Source organism: Pristiophorus japonicus, chromosome 7, assembly GCF_044704955.1.
Source record: "Pristiophorus japonicus isolate sPriJap1 chromosome 7, sPriJap1.hap1, whole genome shotgun sequence".
In the NCBI taxonomy this organism is placed as follows: domain Eukaryota; kingdom Metazoa; phylum Chordata; class Chondrichthyes; family Pristiophoridae; genus Pristiophorus; species Pristiophorus japonicus.
In genome coordinates this window covers 112,894,894-112,918,262 of record NC_091983.1, presented here as the reverse complement: position 1 = coordinate 112,918,262, position 23,369 = coordinate 112,894,894, and the positions used below count along the sequence as shown (strand labels likewise).

Here is a 23,369-nt window from a genome sequence, read left to right as displayed (position 1 = left end):
GTAGAGAGTTTATGCTAAACCTGTCTACCCTCATTTTCATGCTAATGTCCTCATGATTCCCCACAAGTATCTAATTACTTAACAAGATTTGACAACTAGATATGCATGATAAATTATGAAAAAGTATGACATTAACTTCTACCTGTGTGTTTTGTGCAGTTCAAAGACTTTCTCCTCCAATTCCTTTGTCTGGGTTGGAGCAAACTGTAATTCTGTGACATAACCTGCTTTGTGTTCATCTGCATCATAGTCCCCAAGTTCTGCTTGCAACGTGCAAGAACCAAGAAGGGCATGAGTTACGAAAGAACATGGCAAATGGCCACTTACGATATCTTGACGAAGTTGAAGGCACAAGTAATATCTGCAGGAGATAGTAGAGGAGGGAGCAGGTTTGAAAGAGAAAAAAAATGTCATCTACAGTACAGTATAAACAAACAAATTCTCACTATATTGATATTATTACTGCATGATACAAGTAGGGTTGCCAAAAGCAGCAAGTTACTGAAATTAACTATTTGGTCATTCTTCAAACCTGTCAGATTAAGACATCAGCCCAGGTGTCATGATACTGAATCAAACTATTAGACATAAAACTACACTATTAATAGCTTTGTTTCTTCAATATAATAAATCACACAATTTCAAAGTGAGCCATATTTTTGTGGATTTCAAATTTGCGATTCAGTTTGAAAATTAAACCACCGTGAATGTTTGTTACATTAAAGATCAAAAGTGGGCTAACACAAAATTCAGGTCTCAACTTTTTGTTCAACTCATTCAAGAAAATTTAATACTGATAAAATTACCCTATTTTATTCATTGAAAAGAATTTTTTTATTACACTTAGGTTCCCTCCCAATTCATCTCCATTATTTAATCTATTTTATTGAACTTTATTTCTAAATTATTTATGATAAATTTGTGTATATGGGAGACTCCCTGCTAATAGACAGTCCTTAGGAAGTCCTGAGGAAGTCCTGTTCTAACTTGCAATGGACTGCTAGTTAGAAAACAATGCTATCTTTCCAGAAGCATAGCAACATAAATAATAGTAAAGACAAACGTAGGTCCTCTGCAGTCAGAATCAGGGGAAGTCATAACGGGGAACAAAGAAATGGCAGACCAATTGAACAAGTACTTTGGTTCGGTATTCACTAAGGAGGACACAAACAACCTTCTGGATATAAAAGGGGTCGGAGGGTCTAGTAAGGAGGAGGAACTGAGGGAAATCCTTATTAGTCGGGAAATTGTGTTGGGGAAATTGATGGGATTGAAGGCCGATAAATCCCCAGGGTCTGATGGACTGCATCCCAGAGTACTTAAAGAGGTGGCCTTGGAAATAGTGGATGCATTGACAGTCATTTTCCAACATTCCATTGACTCTGGATCAGTTCCTATCGAGTGGAGGGTAGCCAATGTAACCCCACTTTTTAAAAAAGGAGGGAGAGAGAAAACAGGGAATTATAGACCGGTCAGCCTGACCTCAGTAGTGGATAAAATGATGGAATCAATTATTAAGGATGTCATACCAGTGCATTTGGAAAATGGTGACATGATAGGTCCAAGTCAGCATGGATTTGTGAAAGGGAAATCATGCTTGACAAACCTTCTGGAATTTTTTGAGGACGTTTCCAGTAAAGTGGACAAGGGAGAACCAGTTGATGTGGTATATTTGGACTTTCAGAAGGCTTTCGACAAGGTCCCACACAAGAGATTAATGTGCAAAGTTAAAGCACATGGGATTGGGGGTAGTGTGCTGACGTGGATTGAGAACTGGTTGTCAGACAGGAAGCAAAGAGTAGGAGTAAATGGGTACTTTTCAGAATGGCAGGCAGTGACTAGTGGGGTACCGCAAGGTTCTGTGCTGGGGCCCCAGCTGTTTACACTGTACATTAATGATTTAGACGAGGGGATTAAATGTAGTATCTCCAAATTTGCGGATGACACTAAGTTGGGTGGCAGTGTGAGCTGCGAGGAGGATGCTATGAGGCTGCAGAGTGACTTGGATAGGTTAGGTGAGTGGGCAAATGCATGGCAGATGAAGTATAATGTGGATAAATGTGAGGTTATCCACTTTGGTGGTAAAAACAGAGAGACAGACTATTATCTGAATGGTGACAGATTAGGAAAAGGGGAGGTGTAAAGAGACCTGGGTGTCATGGTACATCAGTCATTGAAGGTTGGCATGCAGGTACAGCAGGCGGTTAAGAAAGCAAATGGCATGTTGGCCTTCATAGCGAGGGAATTTGAGTACAGGGGCAGGGAGGTGTTGCTACAGTTGTACAGGGCCTTGGTGAGGCCACATCTGGAGTATTGTGTACAGTTTCGGTCTCCTAACTTGAGGAAGGACATTCTTGCTATTGAGGGAGTGCAGCGAAGATTCACCAGACTGATTCCCGGGAAGGTGGGACTGACCTATCAAGAAAGACTGGATCAACTGGGCTTGTATTCACTGGAGTTCAGAAGAATGAGAGGGGACCTCATAGAAACGTTTAAAATTCTGACGAGTTTGAACAGGTTAGATGCAGGAAGAATGTTCCCAATGTTGGGGAAGTCCAGAACCAGGGGTCACAGTCTAAGTATAAGGGGTAAGCCATTTAGGACCGAGATGAGGAGAAACTTCTTCACCCAGAGAGTGGTGAACCTGTGGAATTCTCTACCACAGAAAGTAGTTGAGGCCAATTCACTAAATATATTCAAAAGGGAGTTAGATGAAGTCCTTACTACTCGGGGGATCAAGGGGTATGGCGAGAAAGCAGGAAGGGGGTACTGAAGTTTCATGTTCAGCCATGAACTCATTGAATGGCAGTGCAGGCTAGAAGGGCTGAATGGCCTGCTCCTGCATCTATTTTCTATGTTTCTATGTAAAAATCAACAATGAGAAAATGTAAAATATAGAATTTTCAGAACATTGTTTGCAGCGTACAGCATGTCCAGTACATGATAGATATAAATCTGCTGATTTTCTGGATTCCCTGGGCCCCCTTGCGGATCACCTCAGTTTGGAAATCTATGATTTGCAAATCTTAGAAGGGTACTTTGTTTTTGCCCATTGTGTCCCTGAGGTCCTACCATCCATTCCGGAGCATAGATTCACATCAAATATGTTGCACTTGCTCAATGAAATCAATTTTGGCAGCCTGACAATGGAAGCACTACCAAATAAATCTGCATCAGCAGTGTCCAGGGCTGAAAGTGAATTCATTCAAAGGAAATTTCTCTCCATAAACCAACTCCAGAACCCAAGAAATGTCAGATGAAAAATGATTTGGCCAAAAAGCTCATCCCTCTTTTGAAAAAAAATGGCATCTCACTGCATTTCAAATAGTATAAATATTCCATTTTCTCAGCATAACCTAAAGCAATAGTCTGCATTTACCTTATCTATGCCAATGAATAATTAAATACGTTGATGAGGTTCCCCATCGCACCCCCTTTCTAGATTGCAAATCTTAAACTATTCTCGAATCTTTCCTCACAGCTCATCCCCTTCACACTTCAGATTAACCTTTCCTACACCGTTTCTAATTCAAGTACATCTTTTCTGTAGTAGTGACTTATATACTTATGCCCACATTTGATGATGGATGTGTGACCCTTTGCACTGATTAATGCTAAATGTTATTTGCTATGTATCAGCTGAATTACATAATCAATCTAAATCCTCATGTGAATCTTCTGCAGCCTCTGCCCAATGCTTTCATTTTTGAGACGATACTGTTTCCCCTGGCATATCAATTTACCTTCCTTAAATTTTCAAATTTTCTTCGAGCAGCTTATCATTTCCAATCTTTATCCTTCAGATGCATCAGATACCCACACTGAATTCATTCCCATTTTCAGTAGCAAACCATGTTTCTGTAATTTGCACAAATGCGTCCAACTCAAGCACTATATTCTGATGCTTCTGGCATTCAGGTGTATATAGAAAATAGTAATAATCCCTTATGTTGCTTTAGTTTGCCTGAATTTCTGCTGTTACCTGTACGTTTAAGCTCTACTTATCTATATTTAAAATGTTACCCCCTTACACTCGTTGCTTAATTCCCCTATATTCTCACGATGAATAATCAGTTCAAATATCTGATGAAAATGTCCTGCCATTCTCAACTGACAGACCCATTATATCAGATGTTAACCATCAAATTTCTCATTTAATTTAAAGCATTTAATACCTTGTGATATCTTCCGTCAGCTGTGAAGGATCAGGAGGATAGAATTTTACATTAAAGGAAAACTGCCAAGGACAACCTGCAATAAAATACAACTGTTATTTTTAAAAGATCTGTGATTAAATTGAAGTACAAATAATATTTTGATTGCATTGCTCTGTCACTACAGTAGACACTGCAGGGCTTCAGTAAGATATGTTTTAACTTACTTTCTAAGCAAAGAAAAACAACAGAAAAATCAAACACAAAAATGTTGCACTCAATATCAAATAATATATATATATATAGCATTCTTTTCCGTTACAATAATTTTCAAGCACTTGATGCTTTCACACTTCCACTTTCTTCCTTTTAAAAAGGAAAAGTAGGATGATTCTAGCAGTTCATGGTGGTTCTTCCACTTCCAACTATGAAATCATCTCCTTACTTGAAATCAACAGGACACAGATTAGGGAGAGGTTTGATCGCCACGCAGACTTTTCTTTCTCTCCCTAAAAGTGCTACCACCATGTGGCATTCCATCTGCTGGTCTGCCTTTGAACCAGCAAATGGTTTCAAACAGGGTATCCAATTTGAATGAGAGTTGAAACTGCAATTTGAAGTCAGCCTCGATGAATGGAAAGCTAATGCTCGATAAACTACAAGTACAAATTCTGGTATTATAGTGTAATTACAATGGCAATTCTCGTTTTGCTCATGACAAAAATTAGTAACTGTTCTGAAAGACAAATTTGACATTTGATAAGTTTACTTTCTACTTCAGGTATAACTCAAAAGCACCTGTTCGAGTGGCATGAGTTTAAAAAAATAACTATGAATTTATTCAAAGTGAATTCAATATAATGAAACATTATATACACAACATACAGATCAATAGTATATACATCTAAATTAATCTTCAATGGTCCTTGGCAGTTGACTGCACTTACTTCGAATTTGCTTCTTTATGTCCTTCGCAGGATCCAACCAATTCTAAAAAGGAGAGTTGTGCATGAAAACTGATCAAATGGAAAAATAAATCTCATATAACAGTTCGATTTAGAGGAGCGGGGTTTTCAGGAAACTCTCAGCTCTGCACTTTTGTCTGTACATGGATATCTCATCATTTTTATGTTTACTCGGTTGACAGTCCATTTTTTTATATTCCAGGATCGCCTCTGGTTATTTGTCGCACTTAAGCCAATGCACTTCAAATGGTGCAATGTACTTTTTTTGCATTGCATTTATCAATTCAAATTAGTTCCACCACTACCATCAGTGAAAGATTTTCTCCAGACTTGATCCAGGATTTCACAAAAATCGGTAATTACACAGTAGTTCATTTTTCAATGTTCAAATTTCACACACCCATTATGTTTCACTGAAGTCCCAGTGGCAATACTGCATTATTTTCTTTCTGCCACCAAATGGTTTTAAAAAACAAGGGGATAGAGTTTCCATTTCGGATGCAATCAGGAAATTGTGGCCAAAATACGCTGGGTTAGATTACAGTTCAAGATTCTGCTAAAATTCATTTGCATAATCACAAACATAAAATCTTCCATGATCCAGCGCAATGGGTCAGCGGAATAGAACACAATAGCTTTTTTTCCTCTTTCCAATAAATTTGTTGATGTATTTAAGAGTGATAACCTGGTATGGTTTTATTAGTACAACTGAGAATGGGTTTATCAGCAAAAATAAGCATTTTTCATGTCCTTCACCCATAAGTAATCTGACTGACTAGAAAAAAAAACTATGCAGAACCATTTAATAGATTAATTGGTGTACACAAGTCAGTTTCTCAAAAAATGAAATATTATTTGATGTGTGAAAACTTAAAATGTGCCTACTAGTGCCTGTGCACTCAAAAAAACGTACACAATTTGAAGAACCCTCCTGAACCAGCACAATTGGCAGAATTTTACAATTTCGACCTAGGGGCATGGTACTTATGGGCAGAGCCTGATCTGGTCAAATTGAATTTTGAACCAATGTAAAAGATCGCAGAAACCACAACGCAAGCGGTTTTGTGCATTTACGTTTAAAATTCCCTGATCTTGTGTGCTGGTTCGGCAGATTCCACTGATATTTCTAGCGGAAACTCTACTCCAAGATCTCTGTTCATGGAACATACGGTGCTCAGAACAAAATCTAAATGTGGACTTGAAAACTCCCAAAATGCCTTGTACCAAATAAAATTAATACAGTAATTCAAAGCTGCTGTATAATGGGTTATTAAAGTATACTTATTTGTGACAAACCTAAAAAAAAGTCTCTTATTTCCAGTGACAAGTGTTTGTGGAAAAAAAGATGGGCCGGATTTTCGGGTTTCATGATTTTTCGGCGAAAATGGTAGCGATACGTGAAATTTACCGTTTTTGCTGCGCTACCGTTTGTCGGCCTTTGCGCCAGGGGCACATTGGTAAGGGAGGCATTGCACAAGCATTCGCGGCGCAAACCGCGAGTTTTGGCAACTTTAGTCCGGGGTCAGGAGTGCTGCGCAAGAGGCCTTGGGGAGGCAGGAAAAACAAAAACAAAAAAATTCCAAAAAATCTTCCAAAAATATTTAGAAGACCCTTATTTATCGAATCTCAAAAAAAAAATTAATAAAAACTTTAACTTAATTGTTTTTGCAGGTTTTCATACTTACCGCTGCTGGCAGGGCTGCACCGACAGGTTTGACCCGTCGCTATTCTGGGCGCGGCGTACAGGTCGGGAGTGTGCTGAGAGTCCGATGGAAATGCAATCCATGTCATTGCACGTCGGCACACCTCTCCCTGGCAGTACTTGGAAGCGCCGCTGCAAACAGGTACCCAAGGATCCCAGCCGGGCTTTTACCGCGGCAAAAACCTGGTCACAAACCTGCTGAAAATCGGGCCCGATATATACAAACATTGATCTATTCATTTTAGTCAGTTACACAACCACCACACTCCCCACCCCAAGTGAAAATTCTCACCATTTCTAAAGGCATAGGGTGAAAATATGCATGGCCTTTAGTGGCAAATCAGAGAGGGGCAAGATGAACAGTTAGTACAGGTTGCACCTCTCTTATCCGGCACTCTCGGGACTTGGCCTGTGCCGGATAAGGGATTTTGCCGGACATGGGGAGGTCACGTTAAATTGGATGGTACAGGTACTGAGCAAGGGGCTTATCGGGGCTGGTTGTGCAGCAGAGATCGTGGGGAGGCGGGGGGAGGGGAGGCGGTGGATCACGGAATCAGGCAAGCAATTATGGGAGCCGGCAGCGGGGAAGGACTTCAATTTGTTCATGTCGGAATAGCCGGGAATGGTGCCAAACAAGGGGTGGTACCGGATAAGTAAGTCCCAGATAAGGGAGGTTCAACCTGTGCTAATATGTTGGGTATTAATTTTTCCAACATAAAAATTCTGTATAAATATTTTCTGTCAACGGATTTGGATTAAGCAATTTCCATCATACCCAACACTTTCCTGCTTGTTTAATCCCTATACCTGACAAAATCTTAACACTAATTAGCAGGTACATCAGCCAACATAGAAAAATAGAAATATAGAAAATAGGTGCAGGAGTAGGCCATTCGGCCCTTTGAGCCTGCACAGCCATTCAATGAGTTCATGGCTGAACATGCAACTTCAGTACCCCATTCCTGCTTTCTCGCCATACCCCTTGATCCCCCTAGTAGTAAGGACTACATCTAACTCCTTTTTGAATATATTTAGTGAATTGGCCTCAACAACTTTTTGTGGTTGAGAATTCCACAGGTTCATCACTCTCTGGATGAAGAAGTTTCTCCTCATCTCGGTCCTAAATGGCTTATCCCTTACCCAGCCAAGACAGAACAATTCGCAACACTGCTGCCTCTAAGAGACCAGCCTTATGAAATGACTTAAGGGTGCTTGGTATGCAGCTCACAAACTATCCAGCTGCAATGGAGAAGAACAGCTGGCAGATAAATGGTTGGCAATGATAACTGAGCAAGGATGGGAATAAATCATTAAGCATTCAGCGAAGCACAGACTGGAGGTCAAAGACTTGTAGCATTTGAACATGGAGGCATCAACAGGCACAGCAGGGGAGAAAGCATAAAAAAAAACAGATCCTATTTGTGCCAAGAAGGAATAACAATAGTTTCCATAGATTAGGAATTAGTGCAAGGAAGACAAATACTTTTGAACTATATAGCAAATTCTTGTAACGCCCACAATTCAGGATAGCATATTTTTGAAGTCACACCATAAGAAAATAGCCAGTATGCATTTTTCTTTATGATTTTGAAATAGGCCGTGATAAAATTTGTCAGTTGCTGATATTGAGGTTGTTTAAAATCAAGTTACGTGCAATTTTGTTTGGCGCTTTCAAGTTTTCTATCAATGCAGAATCTGAAAAAATAGAAAACTGCAGTATTATCAGACTCGTAGATGTAATTTATTATTGAATCACATCAGACTATCCACCAAGTTTGGAAGAACTACATGCAGAAATATAAATATCACAAACGGAATTCAGGAGAAACTTCTTTACCCAGAGAGTGGTTAGAATGTGGAACTTGCGACCACATCAAGTGGTTGAAGCTAATCACGTACATTTAAAGAGAAGCTAGGTAAGTACATGCGGGAGAACAGAATAGAAGGATAGGGCGCGATGAAGTAGGTTGGGAGGAGGCTCATGTGGAGCATAAACTCCTCCATTGACCCTGCCAGCAGGCCGAATGGCTGTTTCTGGGCTGTAAAATTCTATGTAATTAACCTTTGTCATTAAACATGACTGAAAGTACTGTAAATCTTTCAATAATGCATTTGTTGAATTTTACAGTTTACGACACACTGGTTGAATAGTCCGACACAAAGAATGTGCGACATACAATGGAAGACCTCAATGTTTTCACTGTATATTCATGCAATCTTTTCAAGATAGGACTTCAATCTTTTTGATTCTTTGACTCTTCCCAGCTCCTACACTCACGACTTCTACTCTCCAATCCCACTGTTTAATTCTGTTAACATGCATGCTCAAAAAGGTTTTTAAAAAAGTGAATCACAGGAGTCCAAAAACAACTAAATCTAAGAAAAATTAGGATTTTTTTTCTATCTTAAAGTCCTCTGAACAAGTGTCCAGTTTTCACCACCTCCTCTCTTCCCCTCCAGACACCAAAAATAGCAAACTTTGGAAACATTACATGCTCTATAAACTTTGCTGAAAAAGTGGACACTTGTTTAGAGAAATTTAAGATAAAGAATTACTCGCTTGAAAAATACTTCTTCCTAATTTTAATACACTTTTCCAATCTATTTTATTCTGAAGACTGCTTAAAATAAGTGTTTTAGTAGAATTCTCTTCAATTAATCCAACTGCAAAATAGCTCCATCCTCCCAACAATTACAAAAATGACTGATGCAATCAAGTTCAAAAAGGCATCAAGAGCAGAAAGAAAAGAATGCAGATCCCATTCAGCCCCTCAAGTCTGCTCTTTTCCCGATCACATACAATCGGCTCCATAATAGAGTCCACTCAATCGGTGGGTTTGGGGGGGGGGGGGGCTACAACAAGTTTATGGTAATGCCACAGCACCATGGAGCAAGTGGTTGACAAAGCAGGGTGCTGAATGCAGAAGTTTTTATACATTTCCATTTGTCAGATAGAACAGCAAAAGGGTGATCAATAGAGCCCAGGAGAAATATATCTCACTGAAAAGCAAGATCAAACTTGCCAGTAATGACACCATGGATGAATAAGGAAATAAGGGCAAAATTGAAACTAAAGAAAAAGGCATTCGCTAAGTGCATAGACAACAATGGAGAGAATGACAAGAGGGAATACAAAAAGGTGAGGAAAGAAGTCAAAAAAAAAATTAAGACTATGGGCCCAAGTTTCGAGCCGCGCCTAGAACGGCGCAGTCCCGACCTGGACGCCCGTTTTTCGCGCCACAAAGTGCGCCTAAAAAAAAAACCTCCGTATTCTCCACCTCCCTGCAGGTCCTCTGGCCCTCGGCGCAGCGCAGCAGGAGCTGTAGGGGGCAGAGCCAGGTTCCTGCGCTGAAAACAGTGCCGGGACCTCTGCACATGCGCGCTACAGTGGGCACGCAAGTATAGTAGCTCCAGGCGCCCGAAACTGTGTGGGAGGGGCCGAAGCACGCAGCCCCTAGCCCTGGCCCAATGGCCTCACTGGGGCTGCGTGAATAAGGTTCCTCCCACGGCCAGCTCCAGCTTCCACCCGACCCGACTCGACTCCCGCCCCCCTCCACCCCCCGACTGGACCCGACCCGACTCCCGCTCCCCACCGCCCCCGGACTGGATCCGACCTGACCTCCCTCTCCCCGACCCGAACCGAACTCCCTCCCACCACCCCCCAGACCCGACCCGACGCCACCTACCTGTAAATCTGGTGCTGGGGACGGGCCCTGCCCGAAGTCTCGGGCCCAGCCCGTTCAACCTCCCTCCCCCTCCTCCTCCCCCCCTTATCTCCTTTCCCCTCCCCTTCTCCCCATCCCTCCCCCTTCCCTCCCTCTGCTCCCCCCCTCTCCTCTCGCTGTCAGAAACACAGACACTGACAGAGAATGAGAGACACACAGACAGACAGAGAGATAAAGACACTGACAGAGACACACTGGGGAGGGGAGGGGGGGCATCCCAGCACGCTGTTGGAGGGCTCCCGGTGCTGCAGTCGGTAAGTAGAAAATGTTTTATTTATTGATTAAAAAATATATATTTCTTATTAATTTTTTTTGATTGATTTATTGATGTATTTATCATTTATTATTGATGATGGCTCTTTATTTGTAAAACTGAAGTGTTTAATGTTTGTAAACTTCCCTTTAAACCCCCCCCGCCCCCACCATTCCCTACGCCTGATTTGTAACCTACGCCTGATTTTCTAAAGTGTAGACAAGGTTTTTTCGAGCGTACAAAAATCTTCACTTACTCCATTCTAAGTTAGTTTGGAGTAAGTTTTCACTGACGAAACTTTGAAAACAGGCGTAAGTGGCAGGACAAGCCCCCTTTTGAAAAAAAATTCTGTTCCAAAGTGAAACTGTTCTAACTGACTAGAACTGGAGCAAACTAAATGACGAGAATTCCGATTTCTAAGATGCTCCATTCTACACCAGATGCTCCTAAAAATCAGGAGCAAATCATGTGGAAACTTGGGGCCAAAGAAACTACGAAATTAAATCAAGGAAAAAAGAAATAATAATGTATGCTACAGTAACAAACAACAAAAGAAAAATCCATTTGGGAATATTGCCTTGGTATTTAGCAGGGAGACTAACATCAGAAAAAGATAACAAAAAAAGTATAAAAACCACAAGATAGAAGGTGGGGAGATAATTGATAAACTAAGCAAACTTGGAGGGGATAAACCCCTGGTCTGCATGGATTGCATCCACGCATATTAAAAGTTAGAGATAGCAGAGGTACTATTACACACACACACACACAAAATGTATTAGAACAGGGAATAATTGGCAGACAGTTAATGTGATTCCTATAAATAAAAATGGAGATCGACCAATTAGCTTAATGACAGAGATAAGAAAGATGATGGAATCCTTACTCAAAAGATGTAACAGAACATCTAGAAACTGAAAATATAATAAACATGGATTAATAAAAGGAAAGATCATGTTTGACCAACCATATTGAATTCTTTGAAGTAACAGAAAGGGTAATGCAGTCGGCATAATATATTTGGATTTCAATAAAGCCTTTGATATGGTACTGCATAGTAGACTCATGACCAATGTTCCTGCGAAGCTACACAATCATCTGTAAGAACCTGCTCAAGCATTCACCAGCTTTTCTATTGTAGATACCGCGCATGCGCTAAAATTTGAATGGGCCGCGCACTGATGGAGGCAGGTCGTGCAGGAAGTAGTGCTGCTTATGGGGGACATTGCTCATGACAAGGTCAGAACATGAGGAGCCAAGGTGCAAGCAGCAGAATGAATAGCAAGCCAGCTACAAGACAGAACGGAGGGGTTAAAGATAGTTACTCAGATTGGCAAATGGTAGAAAGTGGTGTTCCACAAGGATTGGTGCTGGGACCATTGTTGTTCACCATCTCCAGAAATGACATGGGAATGGGAAGTACAATTTCAAAATTTGGGGATGATGGCACCAAATTGGGGGTATAGTTAATAAAGGAGGAATGCGACAAATAAAGGAAAACATTAATAAACTTGCAGAATGGGCATATAATTAGCAATAGATCTTCAACATAGGTAAGTGTGAAGTGGTATACTTTGGTGGGAAGAATAAGAGGTCATAGTCCTTGGAATGTGTGTCTGAATGAGATAGAGGAACAGAGGGATCTGGGGTACAGATACACAAATCACAAAGTCGCAACGCAGGTTAATTAGGCCATTAAAGCACTGGGGTTCATTTCTAGATGGATAGAATTGAAAAGCAGAGAAGTTATGTTATATAGAACCTTGGTTAGAGCACACCTGGGAGTACTATGCAGAGTTCTGGTCTTTATTGTATAAAAAACAACAAAGTCACTGGAGAAGGTGCAAAAAAGATTTACTAGAATGGTACCAGAACTGAGAGGATATACCCATCAGGAAAGATTGAATAGGCTGGGGCTCTTTTCTCTAGAAAAGAGAAGACTGAAGGGTGACCTGGTAGGTCTTTAAGATTATGAAAGTGTTTGGTAGAGTAGACCTAGAGATGTTGCTTCTATTTGCGGGCAAGACCAAAACTTGGGGCCATGAATACAAAAGACACTAATAAATCCACAAGGAATTCAGGAGAAACTGCTTTACCCACAGAGTGGTTAGAATGTGAAACTCAGTACAAGGAGTAGTTGAGGCAAATAGCATAATATGCATTTAAGGGGAAGCTAGATACACAGGAGAAAGGAAGAAGTGTAAGTTGATGGGGTTAGATGAAGGGAGGGTGGAGGTTTGTGTGGATCTGTTTCTGAATGGTTTGTTTCTGTGCTGGAGATACTTTGTAAAAGTGAGAGATCTCTTATAATGTTCAACAGAATAATCTAACTTCTCAATTCTCATCACATGTTTGCTCTATGCTTGTCCTCTGATGAATGACTGCCCTGATAACCAGGTTCATAGAGTTCAAATCAGCTTTTAAATTCCTCCCAACTCAAGCCAGGCCATTAGCAGCCATGGTGATGTGATGCAATAATAAACTTTACAAATATACAAGGTTTGTGTGTCAGACTTCCATTCTTTCTGGAGATGTGTTTTTTTTTAAATGAAAACAAAACGGAGACCAAGGAAAATAATTGCTTGATATTAGTTAAAATGTACTGAAGCAAAATCTGTCCTGGCCCATTACTTTAATGCAAAGATCAGCTGCGTTAAAAAAAATATTACAATCATTTCCAATTCCCTCCCACAAAACCTGCAACTAAGAATAAAAATGTCTGTCTATATCACTCGCACTATGTTAATAAGACGATAGACAGACAAAATGAGTATGTTGGCCGAAACTATAGCTCCACTTCAGATAGAAACATAGAAATCTATGGCGCAGAAGGAGGCCATTTCGGGCCATCATGTCTGCGCCAGCCGACAAAGCCGCACGGCCCTTGGTCAGCAGCCCTAGAGGTTACATATAAACCTATGAACAATGACGGAAAGGCAAAGAGTACCCAGCCCAACACCATTGCAACACCCCTTATACTAAAAACATCTACACTCTACCCCAACCGGAGCCATGTGATCTGTGAGAGGCAAAAAACAGATAAAAACCCAGACCAATTTCGGGAGAATAAAATCTGGGAAAATTCCTCTCCGACCCATCCAGGCGATCGAAACTAGTCCAGGAGATCACCCTGCACCCTGGCCCTATTCTATTCCCTGCAGTACTTACCATTATATCTGCGCTGACCAACAAACGGTCATCTAGTCTAATCCCAATTACCAGCTCTAGGTCCATAACCCTGCAGGTTACTGCATTCCAAGTGCCCATCTCTTAAAAGTGGCGAGGGTTTCTGCATCCACCACTCTTCCAGGCAACGAGTTCCAGATCCCCACAACCCTCTGCGTAAAGAAGCCCCCCGGTCAAATCCCCTCTAAACCTTTCACCAATCACCTTAAAATTATGCCCCCTCCACCAATGGAAATAGACCCTTACTATCCACTATGTCCAGGCCGCTCAATATTTTGTACACCTCGATGAGATCTCCTCTCAACCTCTTCTGTTCCAATGATAATAAACCCAGCCTATCCAATCTGCCCTCATAACTAAGATTTCTCCATTCCAGGCAGCATCCAAGTAAATCTCCTCTGCACCCTCTCGAGTGCAATCACGTCCTTCCTATAACACGGCGACCAGAAGTGCACACAGTACTCCAGCTGTGGCCTAACCAAAGTATTATACAATTTAAGCATAACCTCCCTGCTCTTATATTCTATACCTTGGCCAATAAAGGAAAGCATTCCATATGCCTTCTTAACCAGCTTATTCACCTGGCCTGCTACTTTCAGGATCTGTGGACAAGCAAGCCAAGGTCCCTTTTTGTTCATCGACACTAGTAAGTGGCCTACCGCTTAATGAGTGTACCTTTTCCTTATTAGCCCTCCCAAAGTGCAAGAACTCACACTTCTCCGAATTAAATTCCATTTGCCACTGCTCTGCCCATCTGACGGGAGGAGGATAAAAAACAGGGAACAATCGGGCAGTTAATCTGACATCAGTAGCAGGCAAAGTGGTAGGGAAGTGGTAACAAGACACTTAGAAAATCATATGATTAGGCAGAGTCAACATTGTTTTCATGAAAGGGAAATCATGTGACAAATCTGTTAGTGTTTTGAAGATGTAACGAGTAGGATGGATAAGGGTGAACCAGTGGCTGTAGTGTATTTGGATTTTCAAAAAGCATCCGTTAAGGTGCCACATGAGGTTATTACACAAAATTAGGACTCATGGGATTGGGGGTAATATATTGCCATGGATTGAGGATTGGTTAATGGACAGAAAACAGTAGGAATAAAACGGGGCTTTTTCAGGTTGTTAGGCTGTAACTAGCGAAGTACAGCAAGGATCAGTGCTTGGGCCTCAGCTATTTACAATCTATATTAATGACTCAGATGAAGGGACTGAGTGTAATGTATCCAGGTTTGCTGATGATACAAAGTTAGTTGGGAAAGTAAGCTGTGAGGAGGACACAGCGGCTACAGCAAGCAATTAGGAAAGCAAATGGTTTGTTAGCTTTTGTAACAAAGGGATTAGGGTACAAGAGTAAAGAAGCCTTACTTCAATTATACAGGGCACTAGTGAGGCTACACCTGGAACACTGTATACTGTTCTAGTCTCTTTACCCAAGGAAAGATGTACTTGCCTTAGAGGGCATGCAATGAAAGTTCACTAGACTGGTAACTGGGATGAAGGAATTGAGGAGAGATTGAGTAGACAAGGCCGATATTCTTTAGAATTTAGAAGAATGGGCCCAAATTTGGCCAGGAGTTGCTCCATGTTTTTTTTTAACAACTTGATTTTTCTGGAGTATCTTAAAAATCCTCATTCTGCACATTTAATTTGCGCCAGTATAAGTGAGTTAGTTAGGATTTTTATTAGTTTCATTTTTTTTCCCCAAAAGAGGGCATTACCAGCCATTTAAGCCAGTTTGGACAGCTAATAGTTGCTCCAAACTAACAGGCCAGCGTATGTGGCCACTTATAGCCGCACAGAAAACCCTTGTGGAGAGTTAAGAAATCAGCGCAGGTAGGTACATTCTAAAGCACCAAGCACTAAACAAAGCACAAAAATAAGCATTCAATAATAAAAAATACAAGAAAGCTGAGAGGACCTGCACCTAGCACCAAGACTTACAAAAGCACAAAAAGTAATAAACAATTAATTAATAAAAAATAGAAGGAACCCTGCACCTAAAGCACCAAGACCAAAGTAATAAGCAATCAATAACAAATAAAAACAAAGTAACCTTGTCCAAACTACAAGTCCCTTTCAGTACTTTCAATAGCATTCTTTTGCTGGCTCCTACTTTATTCTAACCAATGGCATATAAATACTCAGCAAACTGTATAGACCAAGTGCAGTGCACTTACTCCATTGTGTGGCCTTGTGAATATTGCCAGCATGATTTGTCTCATTGCTTCCCATTTGTTTCAGACATTGGACACCTAACCTAACCCAATCTACTTCTTCTAAACTTATTCCCTTGTGGAAAACATCAGCTTACTTACCAGCTGCAGGGTTTCACTGACAACCTGCTGGGGTTCTGGTTCTCTCAGACCTCCTTTTACTGGTATGGTTGGATAGGGCAGCAGGTCGCCGATGAGGGAGCCCATTTGGCCAGGGATAAGGGCGGCGCACTTCGGCCCCTCCCACACAGCCTGCAGAGCACATACTCAGATTCTGGGGGCAAGGAGCTACTGCGCATGCGCACACGTGCAGAGGTCCCGGCACTGTTTTCAGCACCGGGATCTGGCTCTGCCCCCAAATCCAGTTGTCACGCTATGCTACCATGGAGGAGAGGCCAAACTCGGCCTGAAGATTTTTGGTGTCCTGGGGAGTTCTACAAAAGCGGCGCACCTCTGGTGAGTGGCCCAGAAATCTGTACTGGCCAAATTTGGGCCCAATGAGAGGTGATCTAATTGAAACAGATACAATTCTTAAGGGGTTTGACAGGGTTAATGCTGGGAAAATATGCTTCCCCTGGCTAAGGAATCTAGAACACGGCATCAATCTCAGGCCATTTAGGACTGAGATGAGAAGAAATTTCTTCACTCAAAGGGTTGTGAATCTTTGGAATTCTCTACTCCAGAGAGCTGTGAATGCTGAGTATAGGGTATTGCCTATAAACAAGACAGGAGGTCGATAAATTTTTGGGAACTAAGGGAATTAAGGGATATGGGGATAGTGCGGGAAGGTGGAGTTGAGGTAGAAGATCAGCCATGATCTTGTTGAATGGTGGAGCAGGCTCGAGGTCCAAATGGCCTACTCCAGCTCCTATTACATACGGTTTTATGTTGAAAAATGGTAAACAGTAACAGGATTGTCTGCTCAGCTGAATAAAGCCTGTCACCTTTGTGTACATTGAACATTATACTGCAGATTGACCACATTCTACTGTGTAAAGTTATGGAAAGCTGTGTCCCATTTGGTACATATTGCACCAACTTAAATATAAATAGATTTAAGAATGCGTAAAAAGGAAGCTGATTGATGATTCGATGAATGGCGCTGGCCAATTTGCAGCAGTATTTTCAAGATAGGGTAAAGTACGTTGAAAAGTTTTGAATCATTTAAGAAACAGTTGTGAGGAGGGAACTGTGCAATTATTTTCTGTATGGATGAGCTAGGATGGCCTTCCTGATCACTACCAATCACGTCCATTCAACATGGATCATACTTTAGCTGAACAACTTCTTCCAGACATCATCAACTGAACATCAATCTGAAATTGGGCTTATGCAAGTTTGAACTGTGTGCCACCGATCTAAACCAACCGTTTCCATGCAGTTTTATATCTTGCATATCTAAGACCACGGTCACCTTTTTTCAAGACTTAAAACCCCAAGTTTCCCTAGTTGGTTAGGCAGACATGAATATCACCTCAAGCAGCTGCATGACTGCCAAAGCATTACTTGGAGCAATCTCATTAGCTATCTTCATCCTTTGCATAGATATAGTCACATAGTTCAAGAGTATCACAAGTTGTTCGCAAAGAATCACAAGAATACATTAATTTCAAACTGTTTTTGACATGTTGATCATCACAAAATATACAGTAATTTCAGAATGAGGATAACATTTTCCCAATCTGGTTGTGCTGGGATTGTGATAGACCCATTTATCTCCTTTGTAACAGTCCTCAAAAAAAGGTGATGACTGTTCCAAGAACTATAATGGTTCAATACTCAAAGGAAGGCTTTTTTTGGGACCTTGCATTCGAGATTTGGGCTACTTCAGCATTGTTGTCAAAATACCTCAACTGAAGTTAAAAGATGACCCCTGCACCTGAACAGCCCTTTAGTGTTTTAAAATTAATTCTTGGTGCCCCATTTGGGTACGTAAAATGTGTTTCTAAATTACAGCAATAATACTGTGTTCCAAAATGACAGTACAAGGAAAATGAGTAAACAATGTTTTGACAAAAGTTTTTGGTTTCTTGCCATTGACTGGAATGCATTTTGTGGCATATTTTAGAAAACCCTCCCATTTTAACAACCACTGCAAAGAAGCTATGAACAGTTTTATTTTAATTCTCCATCTTACCTTTTCATCTGTAGTATCCTGAAAAGTGAGACCAAAATAATCCCTTTCTAACAGGTTGATTTGCTCACAAACCCTGTCCAACATTATCTGGCCCTTGGCACGTTTCTGAAAACAAAAGTATAGTCACATTTAGATTTTAAGCTCAATATAAAAACAAATAAAATTCAAAGTAATATTTTATCTCAATTTAAATGGGAAGTTTACATCACTAGCAAAACACCATTGAAAAAAAAAATGGTTGAACAGTCAAAGCCCCAGAAAGTAATTTTTTTAAATATGCATAGTTAGTACCATCATTGAATGCAAAACTTAACTATTCCAACAGACTTTCATATTGTTCAGAAATCGCGTTTCTGCGATACTAGTCACACATTCAAACCAAATTTCTGCTTCTTCCAGTTTGTTGCTTTTGCATAGTGTCGCTAATCTTTTGTCTGGACTCCCAACTTGGTAATAGTTCTGATGAAAGGTCAATAACCTGAAACATCAACTCTTTCTCTCTCCACAGGTGCTACCTGACCTGCTGAGTATTTCCAGCATTTTCTGTTTTTATTTTATCATTGGTAATACGTCCATAGTATTTAAAATCACCTCTGAAATGTCCAAAGTTCATGAACAAACTTAAAACTAATTTCATGATATGGAGAATTTACTAAAAAAAGTTATATTAAACTAAAAAGTTACATTAAACAAAGAAGCATAATTCACGTTTAGAAATTGGCATTCTATGTTAAATACAAAGTTGGAAACAAAACAAAATACTGTGGATGCTGTAATAATCTGAAATAAAAACAGAAAATGTTGGAAATATTCAGGAGGTCAGGCAGCATTCGTCGAGAGAGAAAGAGTTGAAGTTTCAGGTTGTTGACCTTCATCAGAACTGGAAGATGCTGTAGGTGAACAGCATTAATGCAAACAAATATAGGTGCAGTGCCCAAAATCCGGAACCCTTAGGACCAAGGCCGTTCCGGATTCCTGGCTTTTCCGGACTTTGGATATGCTTTCTGACGTCACGAATTTAGAAACACCCGAGCCCAGGTTCGGGTTTTTCCGGATTTCGGCACGTCAGAAGGGGGGATAACCGCCAAAGAGCTGGTCGATCGGGGCCCTCGCCGAGTTAGTGGTGGTTGTCGTATTGGGGCCCCCGCCGAGGGGGTGGTCGGTGTCGGCGGGGGCCCCGCCGAGGGGGTGGTCGGTGTATTGGGGCCCCCGCCGAGGGGGTGGTCGGTGTATTGGGGCCCCCGCCGAGGGGGTGGTCGGTGTATTGGGGCCCCTGCCGAGGGGGTGGTCGGTGTCGGCGGGGGCCCTCGCCGAGTTAGTGGTGGTTGTTGTATTGGGGGCCCCCGCCGAAGGGGTGGTCGGTGTCGGCGGGGCCCCCGCCGAGGGGGTGGTCGGTGTATTGGGGCCCCCGCCGAGGGGGTGGTCGGTGTCGGCGGGGCCCCCGCCGAGGGGGTGGTCGGTGTATTGGGGCCCCCGCCGAGGGGGTGGTCGGTGTCGGCGGGGCTCCCGCCGAGGGGGTGGTCGGTGTATTGGGGCCCACGCCGAGGGGGTGGTCGGTGTCGGCGGGGCCCCCGCCGAGGGGGTGGTCGGTGTATTGGGGCCCCCGCCGAGGGGGTGGTCGGTGTCGGCGGGGCTCCCGCCGAGGGGGTGGTCGGTGTATTGGGGCCCACGCCGAGGGGGTGGTCGGTGTATTGGGGCCCCCGCCGAGGGGGTGGTCGGTGTCGGCGGGGCCCCCGCCGAGGGGGTGGTCGGTGTATTGGGGCCCCCGCCGAGGGGGTGGTCGGTGTCGGCGGGGCCCCCGCCGAGGGGGTGGTCGGTGTATTGGGGCCCACGCCGAGGGGGTGGTCGGCGTCGGCAGGGCCAGCAAGCCAGCTCGGAGATAAGGGCAGCGGCGGTGAGGCGAGTGGGGTGAGGCGAGCGGGACGAGGCGAGGTCAGTGGTTGGGCAGCAGCAGCGGCCAGAGGTCGACAGGGTCGTCGGGTCCAGTTTCCGGAACATTTTGTGGATTCCGGACGACCCTGCTACCGATCAGTCCGGAGTCCAGAAATCCAGATTCTCGACGTTGCACCTCTACGGAGACAGGGAAAAGGAAAAGGGAAAAAACAAAAGGAAAAGGTCTTTGATAATATGGAGAGCAGGAGTGTTTAAATGACAAAAAGGATGATTGTGCAAAGCAAAAGGTAGTGATAAATCTGTAACCAATTACACCTTCTCTGGATCCATCTTTTGTTTCCATGTTTGTCCCATCTCCTTTTGCCTTGCACCATCGGCCCTTTGTCATTTAAGCATTCCTTCCCTCGTAAATAAGAACACAAGAACGCAAGAAATGGGAGCAGGAATTGGCCATATAGACCCTTGAGCTTGCACCACCATTGAATATCATGGCTGAACTTCAACATCAACTCCACTTTCCCACCCTATATCAATATGCCTTGATTCACTTACTGCCCAAAAATCTATCGATCTTAAGTCTTGAATATACTCACCGACTGGCAATCCACAGCCCTCTGGTGTATTTCAAAGATTCACAACCTTCAGTGAAAAAAGTTCTCTTCATCTCAGTCTCAAGTGGTCGGCACCTTATTCTGGGACTATGACCCCTAGTTCTAGACTCCCCAGCCAGAGTAAACAACCTCTCAGCATCTACCCTGTCAAGCCCTTTAAGAATTTTATGTTTTAATGAGTTCACCTCTCCTTCTAAACGCCAGAGAATATAGGTCCATTCTACACAATCTCTCCTCATAGGACAGCCCTCTCATCCCAGAAATCAGTCTAATGAACCTTTTGTTGCACCAAGGCAAGTATATCCTTCCTTAGGTAAAGAGACCAAAACTGTACACAGGCATCCAGGTGTGGTCTCACCAATGCCCTATATAATTGCAGCAAGACTTCCTTATGTTTATATTGCAAACTCCTTGCAATAAAAGCTAACATACCATTTTCCAATTCATCATCATAGGCAGTCCCTCGAAATCGAAGAAGACTTGCTTCCACTCTAAAAGTGAGTTCTCAGGTGACTGTATAATCCAATACGGGAATTACAGTCTCTGTCACAGATGGACAGGCAGTCGTTGAAGGAAAGGGTGGGTGGGGAGTCTGGTTTGCCGCACGCTCCTTCCGCTGCCTGTGCTTGTTTTCTGTATGTTGTCGGCGACAAAACTCGAGGTGCTCAGCGCCCTCCCGGATGCTCTTCCTCCACTTAGGGCGATCTTTGGCCAGGGACTCCCAAGTGTTAGTGGGATTTGCACTTTATCAAGGGGGCTTTGAGGGTGTCCTTGAAACATTTCTTCTGCCCACCTGGGGTTTGCTTGCCATGTAGGAGTTCAGAGTAGAGAGCTTGCTTTGGGAGTCTCGTGTGGGGCATCGAACAATGTGGCCCGCCCAACGGAGCTAGTCGAGTGTGGTCAGTGCTTCGATGCTGGGGATGTTGGCCTGATCGAGAACACAGACGTTGGTGCGTCTGTCCTCCCAGGGGATTTGCAGGATCTTGCGGAGACATCGTTGGTGGTATTTCTCCAGCGATTTGAGGTATCTACTGTATATGGTCCACGTCTCAGCCATACAGGAGGGCGGGTATCACTACAGCCCTGTAGACCATAAGCTTGGTGCCACATTTGAGGGCCTGATCTTTGAACACACACACTTCCTCAGGCGACCGAAGGCTACGCTGATGCACTGGAGGCAGTGTTGAATTTAGTCAGCTATCGATGTCTGCCCTTGCCGATAGTAGACTCCCGAGGTATGGAAAGTGCCCACGTTGTCCAAGGCCGTGACGTGGATTTTGATGACCGGGGGGCAGTGCTGTGTGGCAGGGTCAGGTTGGTGGAGGACCTTTGTCTTATGGATGCTTAATGCAAGGCCCATGCTTTCGTACGCCTTGGTGAAGATGTTGACGATGGCTTGGCGTTCAGCCTCTGAATGTGCGCAGATGCAAGCGTCATCCGCATACTGTAATTCGACGACAAAGGATGGGACGGTCATGGATCGATTATCTAATTGCTTACTGTACCTGCATCTCAACTTTATGGTTTGTGTACGAGAACACCCAATCCCTTCTAAATACCATCAGTGGTCTGCAGGTTCTAGCTCAATTCTCCCCACTCCAAACAATTTGTTTTTGTGGTTCTCTTCAATTCTCCAAATAATCTCCCATTCTTCAGGAGGTCCAGAAGCATCCGTCTTTTCCGTCCTCTGTCCATTGCCTTCCATACGTCCTTCTGACACACCTCAGCGCCTGTCCAATCCAATGTGCCTTTTTGGAAATCAAACTACACTCTTGTATCATTGTGAACACCTCGTCATGACTTTTCTTAGCTATGCACTTGACCTTCTCTATTCGCCTCCAAAACTACTTCTCAAACCTCTTGAACACTGACCTTTGTCCTCAGCTTCCATGTTTCAGCACCATACTTCACAAACTCTACATTAATCGTTTCTTCAGTTCTCTATTCAGTTGTCCAGTCAATATCATCTTTCTATCAAATGCAACTTTTCCCATTGTAATCATAGCACTTACCTCCTTGCCACATCTGCCATCTTCAGTCATTATATTTCAGTTACTTACATTGTCTCATGATCCAGCTGCTCACCTGCATTCCGAGAAACCATCATAGCTTGGATGCTGCAGCATCAAACCCATCTACCAACTGTAGTCCATTCATAGTACTTAACTCTAATACTAATTTTTTGTATTCGCTCCTAGGATGTGGGCGTCGTTGGCAAGGCCAGCATTTATTGCCCATCCCTAATTATCCTTGAGAAGGTGGTGGTGAGCCGCCTTCTCGAACCGCTACAGTCCTTATAGTGAGGTTACCATGGGGAGCGAGCTGCAAGATTTTGACCCAGCGACGATGAAGGAACGACGATATATTTTCAAGTCAGGATGGTGTGCGACTTGGAATGGAAGTTGCAGGTGATGGTGTTTCCATGTGCCTGCTGCCCTTGTCCTTCTAGGTGGTGGAAGTTGCAGTTTTGGAAGGTGCTGCCCAAGCCTTGCCAAGTTGCTGCAGTGCATCTTGTAGATGGTACATG

At 42.9% G+C, this 23,369-nt stretch overlaps 1 protein-coding gene across 4 annotated transcripts in view; it reads right to left on the bottom strand.

The window, feature by feature from the left end:
• Nucleotides 1-23,369, bottom strand: part of epb41l2 (erythrocyte membrane protein band 4.1 like 2) — a 255,078-nt gene that overhangs the window by 84,038 nt on the left and 147,671 nt on the right. For all 4 annotated transcript variants that reach the window (XM_070885256.1, XM_070885257.1, XM_070885258.1 and 1 more), the window contains 4 exons: nt 18,339-18,443; nt 5,102-5,144; nt 4,176-4,251; nt 143-361 (listed from right to left, as the gene is read on the bottom strand). In XM_070885256.1, the coding sequence (XP_070741357.1) occupies nt 143-361; nt 4,176-4,251; nt 5,102-5,144; nt 18,339-18,443 (443 nt within the window). The remainder of the gene's footprint in view (nt 1-142; nt 362-4,175; nt 4,252-5,101; nt 5,145-18,338; nt 18,444-23,369) is intronic.